General features: G+C 46.2%; 4 protein-coding genes across 8 annotated transcripts; 2 read left to right on the top strand and 2 right to left on the bottom strand.

Moving 5' to 3' along the window:
• Window positions 1–125: 125 nt before the first annotated feature.
• LOC105662707 (transmembrane protein 17B) lies at window positions 126–1833 on the top strand. 2 transcript variants are annotated; one of them, XM_076532419.1, is made up of 5 exons: window positions 126–255; window positions 482–597; window positions 693–796; window positions 906–1019; window positions 1088–1458. In XM_076532419.1, exons 2-5 carry the CDS (start codon window positions 534–536, stop codon window positions 1346–1348), a joined length of 543 nt encoding a protein of 180 aa, XP_076388534.1. In that variant the 5' UTR covers window positions 126–255; window positions 482–533; the 3' UTR covers window positions 1349–1458. The 2 variants fall into 2 exon arrangements, with proteins under 2 accessions (XP_076388534.1, XP_076388535.1); XM_076532420.1 differs by lacking the exon at window positions 482–597 and having other exon boundaries at window positions 176–255; window positions 1088–1833.
• Window positions 1565–3980, bottom strand: LOC100882626 (pleckstrin homology domain-containing family A member 8). 2 transcript variants are annotated; one of them, XM_012287271.2, is made up of 6 exons: window positions 2871–3980; window positions 2620–2770; window positions 2489–2544; window positions 2301–2422; window positions 2005–2155; window positions 1565–1753 (listed from the first exon to the last, which is right to left on the bottom strand). In XM_012287271.2, exons 2-6 carry the CDS (start codon window positions 2759–2761, stop codon window positions 1577–1579), a joined length of 648 nt encoding a protein of 215 aa, XP_012142661.1. In that variant the 5' UTR covers window positions 2762–2770; window positions 2871–3980; the 3' UTR covers window positions 1565–1576. The 2 variants fall into 2 exon arrangements, with proteins under 2 accessions (XP_012142661.1, XP_003704299.2); XM_003704251.3 differs by lacking the exon at window positions 2871–3980 and having other exon boundaries at window positions 2620–2783.
• Window positions 2983–7581, bottom strand: LOC100882738 (uncharacterized). 2 transcript variants are annotated; one of them, XM_012287270.2, is made up of 3 exons: window positions 6759–7581; window positions 4523–6144; window positions 2983–4241 (listed from the first exon to the last, which is right to left on the bottom strand). In XM_012287270.2, exons 1-3 carry the CDS (start codon window positions 6969–6971, stop codon window positions 4028–4030), a joined length of 2049 nt encoding a protein of 682 aa, XP_012142660.1. In that variant the 5' UTR covers window positions 6972–7581; the 3' UTR covers window positions 2983–4027. The 2 variants fall into 2 exon arrangements, with proteins under 2 accessions (XP_012142660.1, XP_012142658.1); XM_012287268.2 differs by having other exon boundaries at window positions 4523–6189; window positions 6759–7580.
• Cyp18a1 (Cytochrome P450 18a1) lies at window positions 6184–26776 on the top strand. Of its 2 annotated transcripts, none has more exons than XM_012287266.2 (5): window positions 6184–6376; window positions 23636–23757; window positions 23922–24351; window positions 24439–24703; window positions 24801–26776. In XM_012287266.2, exons 1-5 carry the CDS (start codon window positions 6316–6318, stop codon window positions 25225–25227), a joined length of 1305 nt encoding a protein of 434 aa, XP_012142656.2. In that variant the 5' UTR covers window positions 6184–6315; the 3' UTR covers window positions 25228–26776.
• The last annotated feature ends 66 nt before the right edge of the window (window positions 26777–26842 follow it).

Raw genomic sequence — 26842 nt, 5'->3', positions numbered from 1 at the left:
CAGAGCTTCTTCCATTTTAATATATGGTTAAATACGTAACATTCGTTGCTATCAATTTTTAATATATGTACGCACATTTAAAAGACTTATCATCGCATTATACGAAAATAACGTGAAATTTTAATATTCGTTTTAATAGTTGCAAAGGCTTATTTTTTTTTCGTAGTATCTATGTATATCATGAGTAAGCAAATGTAGAAGGATGAGTATAAGAGAGGGAAGAAAACAATAGGGAACATTCGAGATACAGTGATTGTATGTATTACATATTACATACTTCTACTGTATAATATATATGTATATATCATATTGTAAAGGGCATATTATAAAGAATATGTAGAAATTCGATCATTCTTAATGACTGTTTTTATTAATTATTTGCACGCCTGAGAGTATGGTCGCGTGGTATCTTTTTGTAATCAAAATACGTATTTATGTTGATTCATTTTTACTCCAATCATATTTTGACTCGATTATTTAGGGATGATAACAATATCTTTAATTTAATGTTTCCATCTTAATGAAGGAAAAAAATGTGGAAACATCAAATAACAAATATTACAAGTAAAACATTCTCTAAATCAATGTATTATAATGGTAAGGTGAAATGTACACAAATATAACAGTAATTTAATATCATTTATGAAACAAAGTTTGTTCACTCGTTTGAAATGGAATAAAATATTTTACAGGTAACGAAACAAGATCCAATTTACCTTTTCAAATGGTCTTATATGTAAATCTTTGGTTGTTTCCAGCATGGCTATTGATCGTTATAGTAAACTTGGATGCTAAAGTAAATATCGTGTTATTTTTGCAGCATATGCTTAGTTGTCGCTCGATTATTATAGAATAATTGTCATTATTATAACAGCTATTATTAATTTGTTTTAATTATTTTATAGTACAATAACTTAACAAGTATTTACAAATTGATAACTGTAATGGTATTTTCAATATCATCGATATCAGAAGTTCTAAAATTATATTTGGGGTATGTTGGAAATCTTTCTGGAAAGGTAATTTTATTTTATCTTGTTGATCATTCGATATAAGCTTGTAGACGTAAAGAAAAAATTGTTATCAGATTCCAGAATTGGCAAGCTGCTGGTTTATTTCAATATTGATACGATTTCCTCTAGAGATGTTTCTTCTTCTCGATCGTGGGATACTGTCAGAATTTAGCGAAATACTCGTAAATCGTGTCATGATTTTTGTCCTGTCGATTGAAATTGTTACCGGTGTACTTGCTCTCAAGAATTTAGCAAATTATCGTGCTAAAACGTTTTATTTGCTGCAGATATATAATGGATACGCGCATAACAAAGACGAATTTGGTAATAAGTAACTTTATTTTCACTGCTGTCCTTATCATTTGAACTTTATTTTAGTTTAAGACCATTTAAACTATTGCCGACATTGTAAGTTTTATATAATATAATAATCGAAAGCGTTTTATATCTGTCAAAAATGATATTTATCCTAGTTTTATGTTAATGCATATTTCTGACGAAACATACTTTAGTAGTAAATAATTTAAGCGTGTATCTACAACAAAGCTAACTACTAGTATATTCTATGGTATATTTTCAAGATTATGAATTTTATAAAATAACTGTATCGCTGTTACATTATGTCGCAAATTCCTCAAGTAGATTTCCATGTCATTAATGAGAATACCATGCGTATCATCTTGTTCATTGGTAAGTGCTCGTAAGAGTTGCGAACGCGTAGGTACCATACGCGAAAGTAACTATTGAAAAACAAAGAGTAAATTTGATTAAATAATTAATACATTGATCAATACATTCAACATAGTATTAGGGATTAAAATGTCGTTCATATTTTTCTTTCCTTTCAAATTTGCTTAATGAACGTATTTAGTTATCTTTTAACCGAGAAGAAAAAGATATAAAAAATATAATGAGAAAACTGTGCCGACTGGAAAAATGTATGAAATATTTTTTACGCGTATACATTCTTCGCGAATAAATACGAACTTACGTCAAAAAGTTGTTGTGCCATCCATCCGTGATACGGTTCTAAGGCTTCTTTGTAAGCCTTTTTCAGAAATGCTACTAAATCTTCCGTTGGTGTGCCTGTTTTAGTATCTTCAACGATACTTTCAAAAAATAATAATAACATGTGTAATCCTCTGTAAAAGAAATTTGCATAAGTTATCTCGTAGAAAATATTCGTTAGATATAAAAGGTACAATTACATCTAGCGAATCGAATCGTGTAAAGCGAGAAGGAAGATGTAAGAAGGGAAAAGAAACAAGGGCATAGTAAAACGAGTACCGGGTCAACCACATTAAAGCATCCGTAGCAATTAAATTGACTTCGGTAGCTTTCTCGATTAAAATCATGTCCTGTAGAGTCGTATTTTTTTTTTTGTCCATTGCGTGTCTTTTAGCGAGTTTCTAGAACGAAATTTAAGTGTATAAATTGGTATCTGTCAATATTGGATTAGTGTTTTTAAAACTTACGTCAATGTTACCCTGAATATCATGTTTAACAGGAGCAAAAACTTTGCCGAGTTTATCTGAAGATATTTTTAGTCAATATGGGTTATGTCCATGAAAATATTAGGTACGAATGTAACGCACACGATACGTACCTATGATACGTACAATGCCACGTGCCGCGGATAAAAATTCGAGAGTTCTTATTTTCTCATCAACGATTTCTGGGAACAGAAGTTTCATTTCACTTTCTAGCATACCTTGGTAATTTTCATTGCTCGAGGTAGGTGACAGCATACTTGCGTACTACAAAATTAACCTAATTTCAATTATACTACATATTTATTTACATTAGTATCGATGTAGTAGTTTGAATAATTATAAAAATAATTCAAGTTATACGAACGCATTTAATTCTTCCTTGTGTTCACTATATCGTGCGCGCTGACTATGCTCAAGTTATAATACGTTATATAAAATTTCTGATTTGAAAATAAAAAAGCAATAAAATGTCACAATCGCTGGATATAATTCCGTTTATTGTCTATCGTTCTTTTTTTTGTGAACAATTCGATAGCTATGTTCGATGAAACCAGGAAAATGACGAAAACGAAAGCGATGACTATATCGGTGATAATAATGAAAATGACAATGTACAAACACGTACAAATATTTACTGCAGGTATATTTTGATTATCGTGTTCGTTTAACTGGCACCATATGATTTCTCGTTTTTATTAAGATTCTCTTAACGATTAATAATACTACTATCGTAAGATGCTAATCGAGCACCTTATAATATTAATTTTCCTGTTCACCGTGTATCTTGTACTATCGTATTCGACGAGGCATCCTAGTTTTCATATGGTACATCGAAAGTTAACATGTTCGCCGATCGGATCAATCGTGCGGTTGTTATTCTATACTGCAATTGTAATTATTTATGCATTCATTCACCTGTACGTATGTACATACAAACGTTTTTGTCGACGATGTATTATTTACTCGAGTATTTCTAGTTTTGCCTGATAAAATTGCGAGCGGGACGATTATTTACAAAAGATATTACAGCAATTATTAAAATATATGATTGGTAGCATCGTATAAAATTCCTATACAATTTCAAACTTTTACGAATACATGAAAACAGATATAAGGCATATATCTCTCTGTCTCTCTCTCTCTCTCTCTTACACACACACACACACACACACACATATGCGCAAACATGCACGCATACTTATTCTAATATATCATCTATTTGTAGAACTTTTGTTCGTTCGCTTCAATACATCTATTATCACTAGGAAGATAAGGACTAGCTTAGAACATTGTAGTTTTTTTCGTTTTGTAACGAATACGCTATCAAAATATTTTTCGCGAGAGCCGATAAAATCTGGAATATTTATGCTCGAGCATAGCACATTAAATAAATATACTTAATAATATCGGTAATATCGACGGCTACGGAAGAAACGTAGTACGTTGAAGTTCGAAGCGTTAAGGACGATAAGAAGAAAGGAAAAGAAGAAAGCGCGAAAAACTTTAAAGGGTCGAGAGCATTTAAAAGGCTGTCGGAAGAGGATGTTTCAGTATGTTGCCGGCTGAATCTTCAGCGACGAGAGTCAAAGCGGCGATACAGCGGGGCGAAGTCGGTGGAATTAACGCTTCCAGGGGTGGTCGAGAGCCTGGAAATTGTCGGGAACCAACTACCATTTCTCCCGATGTTTCCCTGAGCTCTATAACTCGTACTCCAAAACGTGATCTAACCACGTTCCTGCGATAACAAAAGACAAAGAGTTCAATGAAAATTGATTGAAAGTTAATTGTTTGAAATAAATTAAAAATTGTTTAAGTAAGAGACGATGAGAAAGAAAATATGCGAAAAGAGGGATGATGAACGAAGAAAGAAAAGGGAAGGAAGGGGAAGGGGGAGGGGAAGGGAAAGGGAAAGGGAAAGGGAAAAGGAAAGAGAAAGAGAAAGGGAAATAGAAAGGGAAAGGGAAGAAAAAAGAAGAAGAAGAAGAGGGAAAATTTCGAGATAATTCGTTTTACTACCTTTTCCCGTCGTATTCAATGTCATGGAATGGTCGAGTAAAAACGTTGTCCGTCTGGTCGTTGAACCATCGATGATAAGCAAGAAAGGCAGCGCAAGAAGGCGTCCAAAATGTTCGATCTGTTTCTAAATTGTAAAGGCCGGCGGTTTGTTCGAGCGTAGATTGCGATAGACTGTTGGAGAAAGACCTATTAAGTTCTGGGCTAGCGGGCGCGGATAATCGTCCGAGCGAGCGCGGTGGACTTTGGGAAGAAGAAGAGGAAGAGGAAGGTCGAGAGGTTTCGGAACGTAAACGACTTCTTCGAGGAGCAGTTAAAAGAGCGAAAGATTGTTGCACGGCAACGGTGACGGTGACACTGAGCGGTCGGGTCAACGCGATCGTCGTGTGCTGAGGATCTTTTCGTACCAGCGGATTGCGATTACAATCGATTCCGGCCGGGCCGACGAACACTCGATCGACGTAATCGAATCCGCGACCCATTATGCCCTCGCGAGTATGCCCGAGATCAAAGGTGTGACCGAGTTCGTGGAGAACCGAGCCAAGAGTCGTGGCGAGGCATCCGGCGTGCGTGCCGCGATAATTGCTATCGTCCATTAACTGTTCGGTATCGACGACGGTAGCGTCGAGGAATCTCGGTAATATCTGAGCGATACAGGTGGGCCAGGTATGAAGGCAGGCCGAACCGAACAATGCTAATCCTCCACCGCCGAGCGCGACGTGGCCTTGTGTTCTGGAGAGGGTATCTTCGTGAGTGCGCGGATTCGGTGCACCACGGTATCTCGTGCAAGAAAGAAATGCCAGATATTTTCTATCCTTCGATGCCAGAGGACCGGTCATTAATTCTCGAGCGATCAATTCCCAGAGTCCTCGTTGATTCATACCGCGCGCTCGATCAACGTCGAGCGTACTATGCATTACCAAGCACTCGGCTCCGTCCAAGTCTCGTTCCAATTGAAACGTTCTCCTCCCGTAACCAGCTTCTCGTAACTTTTCCGCGGTGAGAGTTTGCAAAAGTCGAGCGGCCAAACCTATCCTGGTCGCGGCGCTCTCCGGCGAACGATCCTCGCTCCGCGGACCCTGAAAATATCCATCGTGACCGGCACAGATCACGTAAACGGGTGTTACTCGTAACCGCGTTGTTCTCGGTTCGTGGATCAAAAGTAGCGTTTTCTTCTGGCCGAGTCCAAACCCAAACCCGGCTCCGACTCCAGTTGCCTCTAATTCCAATTTATTCGGACCCCGCGTCAATTCAACCACCGCACGAAATTCACCGGCAACGATCGGCCATTCGGAACTTTGGTTCTTTTGATTTCTCACCGTGATTAAGCCGCACGCGGTCGGTGCTCGACCTCGTACGAGAGCTAAACTGTAGCATAAGTTTTCTCCGTCCACTAGATTCGTCACGAATATCTCTTGCGAATTTCCATTTTCGATAGATTTGCATCGTCGATCCGTTCGTTCTTTCGATATCGCTTTACTACCTTCGTATCCACGTCTATCTTGGTATAGTTGTCGTTCATGTTCTTGCTGTTGTTGTTGCTGCTGCTGCTGCTGCTGTTGTTGCTGCTGCTGTTGCTGTTCCAGCTGCTGCTGCTGTTGAGGTTGTCGCCACCGTGACTGTTGCTGTTGGTCGTGAATTAAATTCGTCAAATTTGTATCGGCGAGTACCTAAAAAAGTGTTTGCCTTTACGATATCGGAGTATTTTTGAAATCGAGTGCGATTGAAATTTCGTTTCCTCGTCACAGGATAAACGAGGCGACGCGACATAGCAGTCTCGATATCGAGAGACCGCGATGTCAGGAGGTGGTGCTATCTCGCGGTTATTCGGCGAACATTCGAATGAAATTATTTCAGGTTTGTTTTCGTTATTCATTTTTCCGTCCTGCCGATGCGTCGTCGCGCCGTTGCGCCGTGGCGCGTGCGTTGCTTTCCCGATCGCGCAAACACGTCGCCGTACGATGCGTCAAAGTCAAACGAATAAACTAGCGAAGAAGTACGATCGGTAACTGATCTTCGTTAAACGTTAAAGTCGCTTTCGAGTAATTCGTCGAAAGGGACGATTCGCGATCGCGGATACGACAGCGGTCATTATCGAGTATCGTTCGACGAACGGTTTCAGCGAGTTTCGCGTCGAACGGACGAAACGATTCGAATCAGCATCGAACAATGACAGCTGCGCGTACGTCGAAACAAGCACAAACAGATAGACTGGATAGACTGGAATTTCATGACTTACCATTTTATAAGAATGTGCCAAAAGCGTCGCGGATGTAACGGACAGTTTAAAGGGAAGGAAGATAGGAACGAGCTGAGCCGAACTATGCTGAGCCGGCTCCGCACATACGGAGAGAGAGAGAGAGACTGTGGCGCCGGGACGAGGTTGGACGGCGCGGCGGGTTGCGGTACTACGGCGTCGCTGCAGCGGCGCATGCAGTCGTGCGTCGCGCATCCGCACTACCGTCTCTTGCTGCTCTTCGACTTTATTTCCCTCTCGTTTCTCGTTCACCCTCTACGACTCGAAGATCCTACGATCGTTCGATCGGATCTGATCGGATCGAGATCGAACATGAATCGACGAATCTCGGTATTCGATTATAATTTCGAACTAAGTATCGCTATACCGTTCGAACAACGGTACGGATATTCGTTGCCGAACAAAAAAATACTCTCGCTAACAGTCTTAACGACCTACTTCTTTTACGAAGGTTATTCGTTACGAACTTTGCGAATCCGATAGCACGACTTGAAACGTTTCAAACGAAACGCGCTTGTCCGAAAGAGGTAGTGCTGATCGACGAAAGGGAAATGGATAAAACGTTGCTGGGATACCGTGCTTCGTCGAAGAACGGGTGAGAATGCATTCGAAACGTCGTTTTCTTCGAGAATTAGGATCGTTGTATCGCGGTTGCGGTGTATCGGTCTTTATCGTAGAGTTACATGTTACGCGAATAAATAATTACGGTTGACGATAGATACTCGAATTGGATACGGTGTCATCGAGTGATTCGACTGGTCGATCGCGAGACGAGATCGAAGCGACGCGACGGTACGCGATCGATTAATAACCGAATAGCGCGTACGTTCGCGAGTCCAGAAGATTCGTAAGCGGTGTCAAGGTTGAGCAACAATGTTTTCCCGCGACACGATTACGATATCGTATATAGAAAAGATGCTTCGTCGAAGTTACGGCATTATTGTATATTTCTCCGTTATCCGGAGCGAATTAAAAAGGCAGAAGAACAATGAAACGTGGACGTGTTTCGGACGCGCAAAGAGAGGCTTCGGAAAACCTTTGAAATGCAGGGTACCGCGAAACCGTTGCAACGAGATCGAGCGAGTCGATTAGATTCTATTGCCGAGGGAGAATTCGTGTTCGGGAAAATATCGTAAAATAAAAGTATGTAGGAAGTTTGAGCGTCGAGAAAAGTAATTTTCTCGCGGCGAGTAATGGAATAAACGTGAGAGTTAATCGATCGTAATATCGGCGAAATCCTTTGATCGATTAATCGGGTCGAGTGTCTAACGGTTTCTATTAGAAACGATGCGTATAGGTAGTTATCGGGTATCATCGATCGCATCCGAAACGAACTGGAAACGAACTGGAAACGAACTGGAAACGAAGGAAAAGAACGTTTTCGTTGGAAAGTAGCGAACGCGAGAAAACACGGTGTCCCGGTGGCTGCCGCGACACGATATAGGTAATAACGCAAAATATACAGGATACAAGGTAAGATTCGTTGCCGTGGGGTTAGCGACCGTGAAAGTGCTCCCATGTAAAAGTGGAACGTCGCTTTTTCAAAATCGTTGCGACGATTGCGTGCGCCCACAACCGACCTACTTGACGGCCGGTCGTTGCACCGCGTCGCGTCCCGTAGCGTACCGAAGCGTCTCGACGGCTCGGTTTCCTCGATTGTTCCGAACTTTTCGACGTCCTCGAACGAAAGCCACGACGATTAACCGCTTTCGAACCGGCTGTCCCGTCGCTAAGCTACGTTCGATAATTTTGCTTTCGATCCTTGATCGTTGCCACGATCGTGAACCACGATTACTCGAAGAAAAGTTTCCGATCGGAGACGGCACGTTCGCGTGCTTATTTACCCGCCTACCCATCGGCTCGGTCTCGGTTGGCCACGTATACACTCGCGTGCTCGCGTAAGTTATCGATACGCGAATAATGGGTAGACGGGCAGTCGCGGGCTCGAGCGGCATTCGTAGCAATGTGCGCGTGTTTGCGCGCGCCTTTCGATTCGGGAACGTACACGAAACGAACGACTTTTCCCACTGAAAACTAGGTCGTATCGAAAAACGGCCGTATCGTTTTCTCGCGGCCGATCTTTCGGAGAACGTCTTTATTTATTCGATCGTATGTTATCGATTCGTATCATGCGTTCTGCCTCTGTCGGATGACTGTGTCTCTCAGTCCGATCTTATTTGACGAGTCAGCGATGGTAGGCTCCGTATCGTTAAGCGGACGTAGGTCCTTTCTCGCGTACCGCGACATCGATTCGATTCGGTACGTTTGCCGATTTTTTCTTAACCTTACTCGAGCGTGTTCGTTATCGTACGGTTCGCGTGCCGTATAGCCTGGCTTCGAGATTCGATCGAGTTTCGAAATTGTTCACGATTATATCCGAATGACGGGGAAGGGATAAAACGCGTTACGATAAGACGAAAGGATACGAAAGAAAGCGAGACTACGAAGGTAAGCCGGGAGAACGAACCACACCGGAGAGAGTAGGCCAATGCCAGTGTCAGCGACACGGCTAGTAAGTGTCTGACGGTAAACCTGATCGTGAAAACAGAGAAACGAGTTGCACCGATTACGTTTGTCTGTTCGTGACTCGCGATGCCTTTTCCTACGATTTTCTCTCCGTTTCATCCTTTGTTTTTGTTCGAACGAGGCTCGTTCGGAGAAACTGCTCGATCGGCTGTTTCGTTCGGCCATTCTTGCGTTTCTACGCGTTATCTAATTTCTTTCGACGGGTTTCGTCATTTGTTCGCAAGAGCAACGCAGAAACCGATCCGTGGACGATGGGACGCGATGACGTCCGACGATACGGGATTATGTGGATCATTGCCGTTCGCGGTGACTAATAAATATGCAACGACGAAATCGTAGGATTCCACGATTCTACGCTTTGCAGTAGCCGGTTAAATAGGAGAACCTGTACGAGATCACCCGCGTTTAACGTACGCTTCGACTCGATGACGAGTGTAGAAGGAAGAAAATCGGCTCGCACAGAGGAACGTCACGTATGGAATTCAAGATCAAGCAGTTACACGGATTACGACACGCGAACAGATGATTTTGAAACGATTTTGCCATCGAATCGCGCGACGCGTAGACGCGATGAAGAAACGGGTTATTCGTAACAAGATATTGTACGATACCGAGGACGGTATTTTATTGGCATACAGGTTACAGAATATAGCTTACAAGATGCGAACTTTGAAATTTTCTTGTGTCTTTGGAATTTCCTTGTTTCGAGGGTATATCCTGACATCGGAGTCGTATCGTCGCTTAACAGAATCATCGAGGAATACAGAAATTCAACGGCAACTAAAGTTTCCTCGATACCAACGAACGGATGCTTTCGAAAGATACGTGTACGGCGATTTGCGAATTACGTAATTTCCATCGGGTGTCACGAGAGCCGTATTTCGCTGGCGCTAGCGCTATTTCGTTCCATATACCTTTATTTCAAATCGATCTTGTCGACTTTTACGCGTAACGTATTTCTACGTTACGTAACCGGCGAACCTGGCATCTCAACGTTGACGACGTTTATCTTTCTTACGAGTACGCGCTTCTTTCCGAAGATGGTTTTCTCTTTTCATGCGTTTGTGATAGAAAGCGATCGGTCGCCTATCAGGAAAAGGGAAACGCCTCCTAACCTAGACCAATCGAGCGTTCGATCCGAGAAAGGAAGAGATAGAGAAAGATAGGTCGATCAGGAAGGAAAATGTCGTGGCGATCGTTCGTCGATTGACCAACAAGTTATTCGACCAAAAAATTTCCAGTCACGTTGTCTCTAAATAGCCAGTCCGTGTTTCACTTTCGGCGCCCGATCAGTAAAATTCATTCGAATACTTGGGACGACGACAACGACCACGGTATGTTCGCGTCGTGTCAAGGACAACGCGTCTATCGTTGGGTACTTTCCTGTGAGCCAAGAAAATCTCTGTTCGTGGCGCGCGCGAATAACGAATACCTCCTCCTCCTCCTCCCCTCTCTCTCTCTCTCTCTCTCTTTCTCTCTTTCTCCCCAAGTTAATCGTTACTCATCTTTCGCCGACTAGGATCATTTTCAACGCATTCTCGGCGACAAATTTTCGTTCGGTTTCTTCGCCGCTTCCGTTCAAATAGAATTGAAATGGAATTGAAATAGAATTTCGAGAAGGGTAGGCCGAGGATTGAGAGCGAGAAAAAGAGAAAAAGAGAAAAAGAGAAAAAGAAAGAGAGAGGAGTAGATCGGTTAAGATGACGATAACGTTCGCTCGTCCTGGCAACGATCTTGCGGAATTAGGCCGACGGGGTCTGTCGCCGATGTCCTTGACACGCTGAAAGTGAGACCCAGTCCGTGCGTGTGGTGACTTGAACGTGTTACGCAATGGATCGTAGGTGTATCATCGCGAGCGATGTATCAAAACTCGCGTCGGTATCGGTACCGGCATTTGCCAGAGATTACCGGGACAGCGACATTCGTCATCGATAACAGTCAGCGTCGTCGATTTCCGTTTCTCTTCTTCGTTCGTTACGTTTCCCTGCGGTTTCTTCCATCGTTTTCTCCTCTCGCGAAAAGCGCGATAAAACGAGCGTCTCGGAAGGATCCCAAGAGAATAGGTTGACACACGTTTGTCCGCAGTGGCAGTTTTTGGCCGTATGCCCGCGTTCTTTTTTTTCCGAATACGAGCAAGATGATGCGGTGTCGGTGCAGGTTTCTAACCGCTCGATACGTAGGCGCCAGGCGTCTTGACGCACGTATCGCGGCCCTTTCCACCCTGTATTCGTTGTGTTCGTGCATTCGCTCGATCTAAAACTATGTCGTCGAGTTAAAGCTGACGACTTTGTCCGTATTCAAATCATCGGCATCGTTGCCGGCCGTGGAATCGCGCGAACCAGAAGATGTTCGACTACGCGGTAAAGGTTGATTTTCGTTGGTCAAGGTCACGAATTCGACTACGCGTGTACATGCATGTAAGTAGACGCATGTGAAAGAAACGATTCTGGAGCTTTCCATTCCGTCTACATTCACGGCTAATGTAGGTAGTTTTTGAACGCTCGGGGAACGAAAGCGTCGCGTATCGAGCTACACGTAAAATTCTCGCAATGCCTACGAACAGGTTTAACGGCCGTTTCCAAAATAGTTCCTCGATTCGAGTTACGAATTACGACCGAAATAGTTACCGGGTAAATGACGAAAAAGCCCGGCGGGCGTGAAAGCGAACTCTCTATAGATGCAAAGCAGTCTGTTAGATTTTTGGTAGAAGCTGAATTTTTAGCGAGCGAATCGCGAATGAACTAAAATACGGCCTCCTCGTATTTTAAACGTCTGTTTTCAAGATTTTTTATGTATTAGCAGGAGGAAAAAGAACTCGATCAAGGGTAAACGAGTACGCCGAACGAGGGGTGCGTCGAGTGTTGAACGGCGCGTACGAAACCGCATCGTTTCTCGAATTCGCGTCATCTCGGACAGATTTGTATCGAGAAGGGGAAAGAAAGAGAGCAGAGACAGGGTTAATCGATCGATCTAGCGTGGCGCGAAGCTTCCGCGTCCACGTAGTACGAGCAGAGCGGCGTGGCACGGCGCGGAACTACTACAGCCGGGGAAAGGGAAAGTGGTTTGTCGAGGTTGTGATCGGTGGACGCGCGTACGTATCGTGTATCTTCCCTTTATTGTTCGTCGCGATGACTCGTTCATCCGCGTTTCTTGGAAATTCCTCGTCGAGCGAAACGAATCGGCCGTAGCATTCGTTCGATCGGTTAGGAAGGAAAACGTATGGAGTATTCGTAGAGAAGTTCGGAAAGTTTATTGAGTATCACGGAATCAAGAGAAATTGACAAACAGTAGTATTTTTCGACTTCCGAGTAGTAGCACGATGCGCAATATCGTTTCCAAGATTACTAAAATATCGTTGCTGCTCGTAACGATCATGTTCGCTTTCGTATATCTTACGCGCGTTCGCGCGACTCGATAAGGGTACGAGTAGGATGTTGCCCGTTGAACAGCTTAAGAGAGGTGTGTCGCGATTATTCGCTCATCGAGCAAGTTTACGATTCAGTATTGAGAGAGTAAATCAAAATCGGTGAAACGTATAAAAGGTCTGGGTTTCGCGTGAGCCGCACAGGGACAATTGTATTTACGAATGCAGCAAGGTATCCATTTGGTCGGTCGAGGAATCGGGCCTGCTGAACGAATCTGCCGAGGAGACCTTGCAGGGCAGACGTAGCAAGACGTTGGCGTCGCCGATATGCTACAGCTACTTTGGTCGTTGCATGGATCGATGCTGTACCCGAAGCAGCATCCATGCACGTTCCCTCGGTTCGACATGAATTTGTTCGGTCGTTGATGCAACGATGACAGAGTTTCGAAGAGGCAGCTCGGCTTCGGACAGGATGTTTCGAAGAGGGTGCTTCAGATTTTCGCGTTAACTAGAAATAACGTAATCGATGGTTACCAAACGAAACTTTCAAGTTTATTAATAAGTTTTCGCAACCACGAATTCTATCACCTTTATTTTCACGATCCTCGACCAGGAAATGCGTTACGTGTTCAACGAGTACTCTTAAAGGCGATCATGCTTCCTGTCATTTTCTCCCACGACCAATCTTCTGTTTCGTCAACGATTTACGCCCGCAGTGCGTTTGCTTCGCGCACCACGCTTAAACGCCGCGGCATCTTCGAATATGCTTTGAACTTGTAAATTTTCATCAGCCGAATCGTTCGTCTTTCGACGAGGTTACAGATTTTCTGTTTCGTCGAACAAATCACGATCGAGGATCGATATCCAGCGTTCATTCATTTTGCTCGATTTTATCGAGTCGACGCGACGGCGAAGCGGGTATAGATGGCCGTTCGCGTGGACAATTTGTAGATTTCGTGAAACGGACATTAGCAATGGCAGTGAATCGAAAGAATGTTACGTAAAAGCAAAGTAACGAATTTCGAAAGCACGAAGGTGGGATCGGGTGCGCGCGTGCGCGTAGATACGTAAGCATAGGGGAAAAATCGTTGATCGTACCGGTGGGACAGATATTCGCGAACAGTCGGAGATATTCCCCGAGTTTTAAAATGACGAGAGTACGAGTTCGTTGATCGAACCTCGGACAAGGAGCGTTGCTCGTGATTCGTGGTTCAAGAGTCGACTCTGCGTGCGCCATACTCTCGAAATGAGGTTATAACCAAGGTTACCAAACGGAGACTACCTAAATACCCAGATACATACGATTATGGGTGTCCGCTTCTCTTTGATCGGACATGTTTATTTGACGCTGCGCCCAACCAGCCCTCGGAACGATTCCTTTTGTTCGCGGCGCGAGACGCGAATCGTCAATGGGACGTTAGATTTCTATCTGATTAGCTGTTAAGCTAGCGCAGCTGGAAGAAAATAGATCGGTCCACGATCGCGTGCGGTTGAATCGCGTATGTTTGTATCGCACGACGTATACCGTGCAGCAGCGCAACCGAGTTAGAGTCTAACAACAAACTCGTCGAGTTCGATGCCACGTAACTCGTCCCTGGAATTATACGCTGACAACAAGGATATCCCATTCCTGCTTATTTATTGAACGTAACCGCAATTGCGCGCAATTACGAACTCCGCGCCTTTCGATTTCTTCCTCTCATCCGCGCAGACTCTTTCGTTCTGTCGCGTTCTAGACTAATTTCTAGACTAATTTCTAGACTAATTTATAGACTAATTTATAGACTAATTTATAGACTAATTTATAGACTAATTTATAGACTAATTTCTAGACTAATTTATAGACTAATTTCTAGACTAATTTATAGACTAATTTATAGAATAATTTATAGACTAATTTATAGACTAATTTATAGACTAATTTATAGACTAATTTATAGACTAATTTATAGACTAATTTATAGACTAATTTATAGAATAATTTCGTTGGCCAGGCGGGGAGAGAGCGTAAAACCGAGTAAATTAGAGCGAAAGAGAGGAGAAGAGAGGAAGGTGAATCGAAGGTAGAAACGTGGAAAGAACAAAGGAGGGATTATGAGTTGCGCTTGCGTATTTACTTACTTACACTGAAAGTGACAGTGATTCTATATCTGTCGCCACGATGACGTAACGTCGATTGGCTCGTCAGGGTCGTTGGACATCGTGTTTCTCGCGCACAGGAGTCGATTCGACGAAGAGGGCGGACACGATCGTTCCGTTTCGGCTTCGAAGAAACCGAGCGAAAGTCGCGGAGGGTAAGTCGCGAGAAGAATGCGATCTCGAAAGGGCAAAAACATGCTCGGAAGATGGGATTTTCTTTAGAACGTCGGCATTTCGGTGGTTAAGCGAGGTGTTTTTTTTCGTCCGAGACACTAACGCGGCACTAATTTTCAGCTCGAGCTTAGGAATTTAAAGCGATCAGGGAAGAAACGACGGGACAGGGAATCTCGTATTCAGCTGACCAAGAGCGTAGACGGAACGCGAGGACGCATCGATGGCGTGTTTCGGCGAGGGTGTTGGTCGCCGCAGACCGACGAACAGAGTATTTCTGCGTTTCCTATTCGCTTCGGATTTCGTTTGCTCACCGCGCCAACTCTTCTTCTATTCCATTTCGAATCGAGTGTTTGTATCGCGTATACGTACAAGTACCTGTATTAGAAGAGGCAGAGGCACGTGGCCTCTACGCATAGCAGAGAAAACTCTGTCTCTCTTTTTTCCTCTCGTTCGTTATCCTTCCCTTTCTTTTTCTCCTTCTCCATTATGTACGCGTTCGCGAGCGATGTCGCGTCTTTCTGCGTTTTACGTACGCACACACGATGCACGCGACGTAATGCGTGGCTGCGTAAGTATTTGATACACTTGCCGTACTCTTGGTACAACACCGGTCAACGTCCTTTCGAAGGTTTGGATCATGCGATCCGAAAGGTAAGAGCGAGTGCGCAGTACGTCGCATACCGATCGATCGATCAATGTAAATGGCTGGTCATAGGAACGGCTCGACGGAGGCAAAAGGCGACGACGCGAAATTCAACGGGATCACGCGTAAAATCTTAATTAACATTCGTACAGGTTTTCTACAGTTTAGAGGATCACGATTCGATCGGAACGGAAGCGCGAGTTGAAGCCGCGAACGCGAAAGCTCTGCCCGTAAGGTCGACGCGACGCGACAGGAGAGTAACAATATTTCGGTGTATTTCTCGTTGCGTTATGCAACGATTTCCTTCTAATTTCAAGCACGGTAGCGTTTGCTCGCCGGACGGTCGTCGAAGCTCGCGCGGGACAACGTTAGCATATTTTTTACCGATAAGCAAATCGGGACCTAAAATCGACTTTGAACAGATCGCTTCGATAGGATAGAGCGTGGAACCGAGAATCGAGAAATCAAGTTCCGCGACCGACTTCGACGCGAGAGAAGCCGAGCCGTTTGTCACTTTTACTGTTGTTGAGGTCAGTCGAGCATTGACCGCTCGTCGATACGATACGACTCGATTCGATTCGATTCGATTCGATTCGACTCGACTCGACTCGACTCAATTCGATTTGTTTCGAGCCGATATGGCTCGACTCGATTCACGCGTCTTTCTACGCTGTGAAATAGCGCAATCTTCTTCCTCTTCTCCTTTTGCTTCTCGATCCCAACTCGGAATCGTAATCCGAGTGTCGTTCTCTTTACTTCGACGAGTTTTTTTTCTTGCTTTTTTCTTACTTAATCGCTTTCTTCGTACTCTTCTTCGATATTCTTTTCCAAGTCGAATCGAGGTTTCGAAGGAAACGGGGAATACTCGTCGGCTGGTTCCTAGTCGAAGCAGAACGGATACTCTTTGTCGGCGGTTTGCTCGACGGTCGATTGGCAAATGCAACGGGTCGCGACCGTCCCGATTTGGTCGGGATCAGATTTGTTCCGGTTCGAATCAGGATCGAGTGTCGAACTTTCGATCGATCGGTACGAAAATCGGCCAGTCGGAGAGGGAAGGACCAAACGGAGCGCGGTGCGTACAGCCTACTGGAACACGCTTTGTGTACGGCACTTATATGCCACTTTACCGGTCGTTCACCTCGGCTCTCGTTCGAGCTCGGAGGTGTTAGCGTTATTTGCCTCGTTCCGCTTTGTCGTTATCATTCTAAGCGTCGTGCGTCGATCGGAACGGTGCGATCGTAACGCGTCACGTGTCATCGCATCGACCGTTTGTCAGATTCGTGGATTCGATGATCGTTCGTAGCGACTCGGCGAGCATAACGCGATGCGTCGATCGAAATGAAATAATAGGTCGAAGGGGAAGAATAGGGGAAAGAAAGCGATTACCGAGTTTCTCGATGGCCGATTATGAAAGAACGCAGCGCGACGCGACAAGCTGGCCGGGAGGTAGAGGAGAGAAGAAGAGAACATTTTAACGAAGTTTGCAAAGCAATTTAGGCGCGCGTTTCGCGATTGCGCGAATAGAGCGAATTCGAATAATCGCGACGAGCAGGCGGCGAAGGCGTACGCAACGAGTACGCAAGGCGGGTGAACGAGGGTGAATCGAGGAATTGGTAGGATCAGCGATTCGCGAGGACGAACGAAGAGAACGGTAATTTTTGCGACCGATACCGTGTCCCGTGTGGCATCGTTCGAACGAGCCACGCGTGCTCGCTAACCACGGAGAGTGTCGCGCTCGTTACGTAACCCTCGAAGGGATCTATTAGGCTGGAAAGCGTAATCGAGCTAGGAGCGACGATCGATGATCGGGGACGCGTATTCGTTTCGCTTTTTTCTCTTTTTTCCCCGCATCTTTTTCCTCGCATCGAAATAGAAGTAAACGTTGGACGTCGCGCTTGCTTCCCGATCGAAACGCGAACGAGACAAGCGAGTAAAAAACGAACGGATAGTAGGAAAAGAAAGAGAGTGCGTGGCAGGTTCGATTCGATACGCTAGAGCGAGCTTCGAAAATTTCGGCTGCAAAAGAGGTCTCGGGTTATCGACCCGTTGGCAGTGGTCAGTGATGGTAACGGGCGAGCAGCGATCGAGCAACCGAGTACACGAGCACGCGAGCGCACGAGCACACGACCAACCGGACAACCGGCTATCGGACAACCAGTTCATCCGTTCGATGCATGGTTCGGTCCTTCACCCGGCATTATCCCGAGCATTACGTACTCGCACGTATCGCACGTGCTCGCAATACGTCGCGTGCTCCTACCCTTGCACCCTCTGCGAGACTCGCGTGTCCCATACCTTTTGTTCGCGCATCTTTCTCTTCTTCATCTTCGACTAGTTTTCGGCCGATTAGCGCATCCGTGAATAACTCCGAAAGGTCGTTACGGCCCGAAGATTCCGAAACTATCGTCGGAAAGAGAGCGAGGAACTGTACATACCGCTTCTATGTGTAGAACATATGTACAAAGAGATATATCGTAAGCGCGTGTCGAGACGAGAGAGACGGTTTCAGCCGAGAGTCGGAGGTACGGTATCTAACGGGCCGAAGGAAGCTCTCAAAGGGGCTATCCGTGAGGATTCGGGAGACGGGCCGAAAGAGGAATAACGGACAGTCGAAAACCGCCTCGTCGTATCGGAACCGAGTCGGAGTCCGTTATTAGCCGTTAGAAAGGAAACCCGCCTCGAAGGTGGATTATGTGCGGGCGTAGGTATCGCTAAAAAGTCTCGGAGACACGGACCCGTTTCTTTCATCTCGTTCTCTTTTCTCTTTTCTCGCGTTCCGCGTGCTCAAAGTTCGCTCCGCTTCCCTTCGACCGCTCCTCAGTTTCTGCTCCGAGCGTAACGATCCTTTTCGTGCTGGATCGTGATCTATACACGCGACGATTTAACGAGACGCGCCTATTCGTGATTCCTGCTCGTCGACGAACTGGATGGATTCTGCTCGGACTCGAGGAGAAATCGAGGCCGCGACGAAAGAGTAATTCAGTCGGAACGAAAAAGGTACGAAGAAGCTCGTGTACGCGCATAATCGAGAGGAGTCGATTAGATATCGGCGAGCGGTCGATCTTTGCCCAGAATCCGTCGCTAGCACGCGACGTAATTCGCGTTAATACACACCCGTGTCGTTTCGCGCGTCTCGTGCTTTGCTCGTAGGTATGCAAGCGAGAACGCGAACGCGAACGAGAACGCGAACGAGAACGCAAACGGGTCGTACGCGGTTCGTATGCCCGTCGTAGGTTCTTTGGAGGCGGTAGGAGGTTGGAATCGCGAGGAGGTAAAGGAGGGAGTGGTAACACCTGGAATGTACGTAAGGTAAACGGCATCCGGGCAATGCCCTCGTATGTAAACAATCAGAAATTGCAGGCTCGATTACGCGAGCAAGTTGTTTCTCGCGTATGCACGCGTTCGAAGAATCGATCACGTTTACCTGCACGCGTGCTCACTGTCCGTAACAGTTATAATAGTACGAGAACGCGAGTGCACCGCATACCAGCTCTCTCCCATTCGCGTCTTTCTCTTATCTCGTTCGTTATTTACTATTCGTATTTTATTCGACGCGATTATCCGATCGGCTACTATTCGGTTGCGGAGTAACGATATCGACTCCGAAACGACAACCGAGGATCGATCAACGACGGGACGACGCGACGCTCGAAAGAAAGAAAAAGGGAGAACGTTGCCTCGAGTCCGATCGAAATCGCGAAAGCTGAATCCTGTTCTTCCGGAATAGTTTCGTTGTCGGTATCGGCGTTTCGTCCAATTTCAAGTTTCGCGATACCTGTAAAACATCTCGGACGTCGATATAGGTACGAGAGAACGCGGTTAACCGAGCGTAAGAACACGCGACGTTCGTACAATGCAAGCTTTCGTAGCTCGAACATTTAGCTCCAAAAGCGGTATGTAACGACGTCGATTGGCCCTGATCGAGCCGATCGACGATACCACTTTCCGATTTCGAACGAATTCTGCGTGTCATTGATTCGGCAGCGATCGATGAGTCATTTTCCTTTCGTCGCAGAATCCGAGTCGATGCGCGTATTCCTTCGATGCTTGGTCGCGTTAGCGTAGTTTATCTCGTCGAATGAAATTGCTAATATAACGCGTTTTCGTTCACTCGCGGATCAAGAAATTTTCTTCGATAGATAGAGAAAACGTAAAAAAAAAAAAAAAAAAAAACTGAAGAAACGTCGGTAAAAACCGTTGATTGGACGTTTGCCATTCGACTCGAACGGGCCAAGCGAATCGAATTTTGCCAAGTGTAAGCGACTCTTTATATAATCGCGTTGCAGTCGGATGACTTTGTAAACCGACTCGAACGATTCGCACTCGTTCTGAAACGCGGCAACAGGAAACCTGGAAAGAGAATATACCTACCGCGTTAGCGCTACCTTCGCGAGAACCATCGACCGATTTCGATGATTTTTCAACGACTCCACGAGCCCAACTTATTTCCTTTCGAATATTTTCGCACGATATTTATTTGGCATAAACCGATAATGTCATTCTGTACATTGTACGAAAGGCTTTGTCGGTATCGCGACAGTGCAAAGATCATAGGAGAAAAGGGAAACGGACTATCGTCGTGGTCTATCGTTAATTTGGCGAAAACGGTACGAGATCGTAACGAAACGCTTGTTTCCCTTCGGACACGGAAACATCGTGATTCGAGGAGACATTCGGGTTGGTCGATACAGGGGATATTTCTGGTATCGTCCCTGGTGAAAACCGGACACGGTTATCGAGAAAGAATACGAACTGGGTCAATGACCGGACCGCGTCGAAGAACCGCGACTGTTCACCGAACGTCGAGTCTCCGACTCCGTGTCAGCGGTCGTCGCTAAACGAGTACGCGAGTAAGAAACGTCTCTTTAATCGTTCGCTCTTTCGTGCCGTTCGATTTCACGCGCGATTCTCTCGGCGCGTTGCCGTGATCGCGAGCAATTACGCGACCTTATGACCTTAACGACGGATCATCGCGAATCTTATCGCGCGTATCTCCTATCCCTGCGGTACAGAACGGCCTTTCGCGCTTCGTTCTTTTTCGTCGAATAACGAAAAGCAGAAGCGAACAACGAAGAGGAAAGGATAACGAAGCTGTAGCAGAAGCGGAAGAAGAAGAAGAAGAAGAAGAAGAGGACCAGGGCGAAAATGTGAGAAAGAGGAGCGCGAGACTAGTTGACCCGAAGCGAATCCTTTGCGAGTAAAACGGAGAGGCACCGTTGGGTTCGGTGATAGCGATCCCTCCTTTTCCTTCTCCTCCTGCTCTTTCACCTCCTCCTCTTTCGCCTGTTTCGTCTCCTTCTCCTGGTTCTTCTCCTTCTCCTCGTGCACCTCGTTCACTACCTCCCCTGCCCCCTCCCACTACAGGGTGACAGTTTCGAATCCCTGCAGGGGGCCCGAATCCCTCCCACCAAGGAGCGGCGGGACAGGAGACCTCGTGGTCTTGGACCAACGAGACGTAGGAACCGCGGAGTCCGCCTTCGCATCCTCGACTTCCGTCGATCCACTATCCTGAAGGAAAGACTCGTGCTCTACCCCCACTGAGTTTCGCGCGTCGCGGTATCTCGTTCGACGGCCGACGGACTACCGTCTTACCTGGCTCCTTCCGTTCGTTCGCGATCGTCTCCTGCTCCTCTTTGTGCCGTTGCCCCACCATATTCACCGACTATCGAGGGGCAATCGGGAGTCATCCGGGGGACCATTTAGAGTCACTGGGGGGCCGGTACTCGATGAGTCACTATATAAGACGGGCAAGGACAAGAAGGTGTATGTTAGTATACACTCAATCTTTCCGTGGCTCGCACGATTCACGAAGTAGCGAGCGCCGGTAAATTCGGCTGCGGCTGTGACCGACTTTTTTCTTTCTTTCATTCTTTTCCTTTCCTATCCCCTCATCTTTATTCCCTCCTCCTCTCTCCCCTTGCTCCTTTACACCCTCGCTCTCTTTCTCTCCTCCTTCTCCTTCTCTTCTTCCTCCTCCTGCTCCTCCTCCTCCACCACCACCTACTCCTTCTCCTCCTCCGTCATCTCCTCCACCTGCTCGTTCTTCGCCTCCGCCTCTCACCGCGCTCGATCCCCGACGCGACGAATTTTCTTCTTCACCGTTTATTCGCTTATTCCCATTACGCGTATACTTACGCACCCCCTCGACGACTTGCCGGAGGCTTTCGTTTCGTTTCCCTTGTCTCGCGTCGACACCTCCGCTATCGTCGCCTTTGTTCCGCGCTCTCGTTCTTCCTCGTTTTTTCAAACCGTACCCGATTTCATTTTACTCTACCTTTCCTTTACCTAACGACTTTGTTTCCTCGTCGTTCGGTCGCTTCAGGACGCAACAGGTGAATTCGATCGATTCGATTCTCCGTTTTGCTTTACTCTCGCTACGGTTTACGCGTTTCGCGCGCATCTTCCTGATCATTGCACAATCGTACAATCGTACAATCGCCTTCGAGGATTCCTTGACAGGCCACCCCCCTACTCGTACTCTCCATCTCGCGCGTACGCGGACGTATACGGACTACGGACGCGTCGCACGCTCGTGGACGCGTACGTTCTCCATCTCGTTCTCTCTTCTTTTTTTTCTCCGCACAACACCCCCTTCTCCCTCGCCCCTGGCCCCTACCCTTCGTCCTCTTACACCCGGCCGGCCCCCCTTGTCCGTGCTTCTCTTCTTCGACGCGTGTTCCCCTCCAGATTATGCCCCACCAGCCCAATCGGCTTTGATACTTATAGCCGCGAATTTCGGAAGCTTCGTTTCGAGTAGGAAAATCGCGTTCGCGTTCGAAAGAGGTCGAGTTACGGAAATTTTTATGCGCCTCCGGTCCAACTTCGTACAGCCGGAGTAACGGAAAGGAAAAGCGACGCGGAAGCGAAACGAAGTCGAAAGGAGAAACGGAAGGACGGAAAAGGTGGCGAACGAGATCGTGTAAAAGTTCGAAAGGGTCGAGAAATCGGAGAGGGGAGAAGAAAGAGAGAGAGAGACGACGAGACGGATAAGGGGAGAAAGAAGAAACGGGAGCGTGCGTGAAGTTATCGGAGGGAATCGGTGCGAAGAACAGTAGCGCGAAGAAGAAGAAGAAGAAGAAGAACGTGAGAAAAAGGGCAAAGTGGAAAGTCGAAAGCAAGAAGATAGAAAAAACGCTGGATAGACGAGCGAGAAAAGTGTGGAGGAATCGAGAGCGAAAGGATCGGTCGGAAATAGTTTTCGATCGCAAGCTCGTGAATCGAAGTGTTGCGCGGCACGTTGTTCCGCTGCACGCCGCAATCGTTACATCGTAATCGAATAGCACGATGTTCGTCGAACACGCGGCCCAATGGGCCTGGAGGGCTATGGGTGGCACGAGAATCGAAGTCCTTTGTACTCTCCTCGTGTTCGTAGGCGTGTTGTTGGTGGCTAGGTGCTTGCAATGGCTTAGGTATGTTCGTTCGTTGCCACCTGGCCCGTGGGGTGTGCCCGTGTTCGGTTATTTGCCGTTTCTGAAAGGCGACGTTCATCTTCAGTACGGTGAACTCGCTAAAAAATACGGTCCGATGTTCAGTGCTCGGCTGGGAACGCAACTGGTGGTCGTTCTTAGCGATCATCGTACGATTCGCGACACGTTTCGACGGGAGGAGTTCACTGGCAGACCGCACACCGAGTTCATCAACATCTTGGGCGGATACGGTAAGCGCTAAGCGTGCACCAGCATCGCGTCGCGCGTGCCACTCTCGCTTTCTGATAATCCTAACTTTATCTCTCGATTCGCTGTCTTTGCGAGTTTCCTCCTTTCCCACTCTTCTCCTCTCTTTCCTCATTTTCGTTTCCGTTTCATTCCATTTTAATTCCATTTTAATTCCATTTTAATTCCATTTTAATTCCATTTTAATCCGCTTCAATCCGTTTCACCTTTATTCGATTTCTGCGTATTCTTTCGATCGCCGAGCTTTTGCGTTTCCTCGAGCTTACCAGATTCGCGCGCTCGTTCCGCGAGGTGGCTCGCTTCGATTATACCGGCTCTTACGAGTATTTCTTTCTCGTAGGTATTATCAACACCGAGGGTGCTATGTGGAAAGAACAAAGAAAATTTCTTCACGATAAACTCAGAAGCTTCGGCATGACCTATATGGGCGGTGGAAAGAAAATTATGGAATCGAGAATCATGGTGAGCGATACGTACTGGCCTTCGAAATCTCTCGTTTTTCTTGCTTGCACTTTTTCCTCGCTTCTATTTCGCTTCCCTTTCGCTCTATTATTTTCTCGTTCGCCTCTAGTCTATTCGAGAGTATATGTAGGAGAAACTGAAAGAGGTTTCGCGTTGAATTTTAGCGCGAAGTAAAGACGTTCCTTCGTGGACTGGCGTCGAAACGGGGCACACCGACCGACGTTTCGGCTTCGCTCGGAATGTCGATCAGCAACGTGATCTGCTCGCTCATAATGGGAGTGCGTTTCCAACACGGAGACGACAGATTCAAAAGATTCATGGATTTGATCGAGGAAGGTTTCAAGCTGTTCGGTAGCATGGCTGCGGTGAATTTCATTCCCGTGATGCGGTACTTGCCGTGTTTGCAAAAGATTCGAAACAAGATATCGGAAAATCGCGCGGAAATGGCAGATTTTTTTCAGAAGACGGTCGATCAACACCGCGCGACGTTCGACGAAAGTACCGTGCGGGATTTGGTCGATGCGTACCTGCTCGAGATCGAAAGAGCGAAGGGAGAAGGACGCGCGACCTTACTCTTTCAAGGAAAGAATCACGGTGAGCGTGCACGATCGATTTTGCTATTTCGCCACCCAGTTCTTTCCCACTCATTAATTACTTTTTAAATTTACGCGGTTTCTATAGATCGTCAGATGCAACAGATTCTCGGAGACCTGTTCTCTGCCGGTATGGAAACGGTCAAGACCACGTTGGAATGGGCAATAATTCTGATGCTTCATCATCCGGAAGCGGCAGCCGCGGTTCAAGAAGAGTTGGATCAAGTGGTGGGAAGATCGAGGATGCCCGCCTTGGAGGACTTGCCTTTTCTTCCCGTTACCGAGGCGACGATCCTCGAAGTTCTTCGCAGGTCGAGCGTCGTGCCGTTGGGGACCACTCACGCGACCACACGGTAATTATTTATTTATCGATTTAAATAAATCGATTTAAATAAATCGATAAATGGCTGCGGAAAAGCGGACGGAAATAGAACCGTACTATCGTTTCAGGGACGTGACGCTGCACGGTTACACGATACCGGCTGGAACGCAGGTGGTGCCGTTGTTGCACGCGGTGCACATGGATCCGGAGCTTTGGGAGAAGCCGAACGAGTTTCGGCCGAGTCGGTTTCTCTCGGCCGAAGGTAAAGTCGAAAAGCCGGAATACTTTATGCCTTTCGGCGCCGGCCGACGCATGTGCTTGGGCGACGTATTGGCACGTATGGAGCTGTTTTTGTTCTTTAGCTCGTTGATGCACACGTTCGAATTGAAATCGCCGCAAGGCGCGTCCTTGCCGAGCTTGCGCGGTAACGCCGGTGTCACCGTCACGCCCGACCCTTTCGACGTTTGTTTGTTACCGAGAAACTTGAACATCATCGAGGATTCGAGCAACGATACGATCTTCGGTGCAATTTTACGGAATATCGGTAGTCACTGAAAAACGCGCGATTCTTCCCCACCCCCGCATTGCTTTGCACGCTCCAACGACGATCTACGGAGCACGGTAGTCGTTCCTAGTGCGACCCGATTCGATCATTTTCTTAACCATTCGCGCCTCTCGTCCGCTCCTACTTAGCCCCATCTTATTATTCCTCCCCGATTCTCTCGATCCTCCACGATTAAACGCGCCTCCGCGACCAACGATCGCTTTCTTCTCCCTTCGATTCGTACCTACTCTTTCCCGCGAGCTCCTACGATTTACTTGTTGGACAGCCGACCCCTCTTCTTGCGCCCTATTTATTTGCGTTTAGTCACTAGATATTTAGGAAAAGTACCTTCGGACCTGATTATACGTACGGACCTGAAGAATTTTCTTCGAAACCCGACGACCGATTCGACGTTTGTACTGTACAATTTACGATTCGCGAATGCGTTTTGCAACAACGTTACCCTTTCTCGTTGAAATCGTTGTATCGTGACGTTGTCTCAGACGCGATAAGAGACGAAAGACTTGTAAGTAGAACAACGGTAACGGCGTAACTGACTAGCGTAACTGTGCTATTAAATAAAAGTAGGTAAGTAACGAGGATAGGAGGAGGATAGCAGGAAAAAAGTACGGCAGCGATATTGACTATCGGTAACGACGATGGCGCATCGATAAGAATCGATAAGAGCAATTATATTAGTAGCGTTACGTGGTGCGTTGTTAAATTAATTTGCGTTCTCAAATAAGAAACAAGTGTTCTACGTACACGGATCGTGTATCTAATATAATAGCTTTAGATTAAGGTTAAGATTAAGATTAAGTTTAAGATTAAGATTAAGATTAAGATTAAGATTAAGTTTAAGTTTAAGATCAAGTTTAAGATTAAGGATTAAGGTCAAGATTAAGGTTGAGGTTAAGTTTAACGCGTAGAGTGTATAGAGCGTAGAGTGTAGAGAGTAGAGAGATAGTGGCGGTCGACGAGAGCGCGAGGTTGCCTTCGCCTCTGAATTCTCTTTTTCTTTTATCGTTTGAAAGTTCCAACGCGACTGGATCGGAATCAAGTCGTAGGGCTGACCGTTGGATGAACACGGCTGTTGACCTACAACACGGTGATTTTCGTGAAAGTTAGAACGAGATTCTTGCGACATCGTAGCGTGGTTAGATAGCGCGTACAATTCAAGACAGACATCGAACTCGATCCGTTGGGTGCGAGCAAAGATTAAGGCTGTGAATCTCGAATTTAGAACGCGGGATCATCGAGATCCTTGTGATATCGCGATCGTAAAATCATTCCCAAAGATTTTTCTCTTGCGTGTCCGGCGAACACCGACGAAGCATCGACACAATTTTTTACCGATTTTACTATTTTGGCACGCGTACCATTAGAAATTGAATTGCGTCGATAACTCGTTCGTATTCACCGGTGATCGAATAACGCGTGGCACGCTCGAATCGTGGAGTACCGCATTGTGTTCACCCGCCGACCGCGAATCTGTGTTATTTCGTCCGTTCTTCTCTTTTCTAACGATTATTAAATATACCTATACTTACTGCTTTTTAATCGAGCCTCGCCAAATTTTTTTTAATCATCCTCACTTACCCTTTTTTTCCGTATCCGCTCAAACCG

The sequence above is a fragment of the Megachile rotundata genome, chromosome 6, assembly GCF_050947335.1.
Source record: "Megachile rotundata isolate GNS110a chromosome 6, iyMegRotu1, whole genome shotgun sequence".
NCBI classification, from domain to species: Eukaryota; Metazoa; Arthropoda; class Insecta; order Hymenoptera; family Megachilidae; genus Megachile; species Megachile rotundata.
The sequence above is the reverse complement of the archived record's forward strand: the minus strand, read 5'-3'. Positions and strand labels throughout refer to the sequence as shown.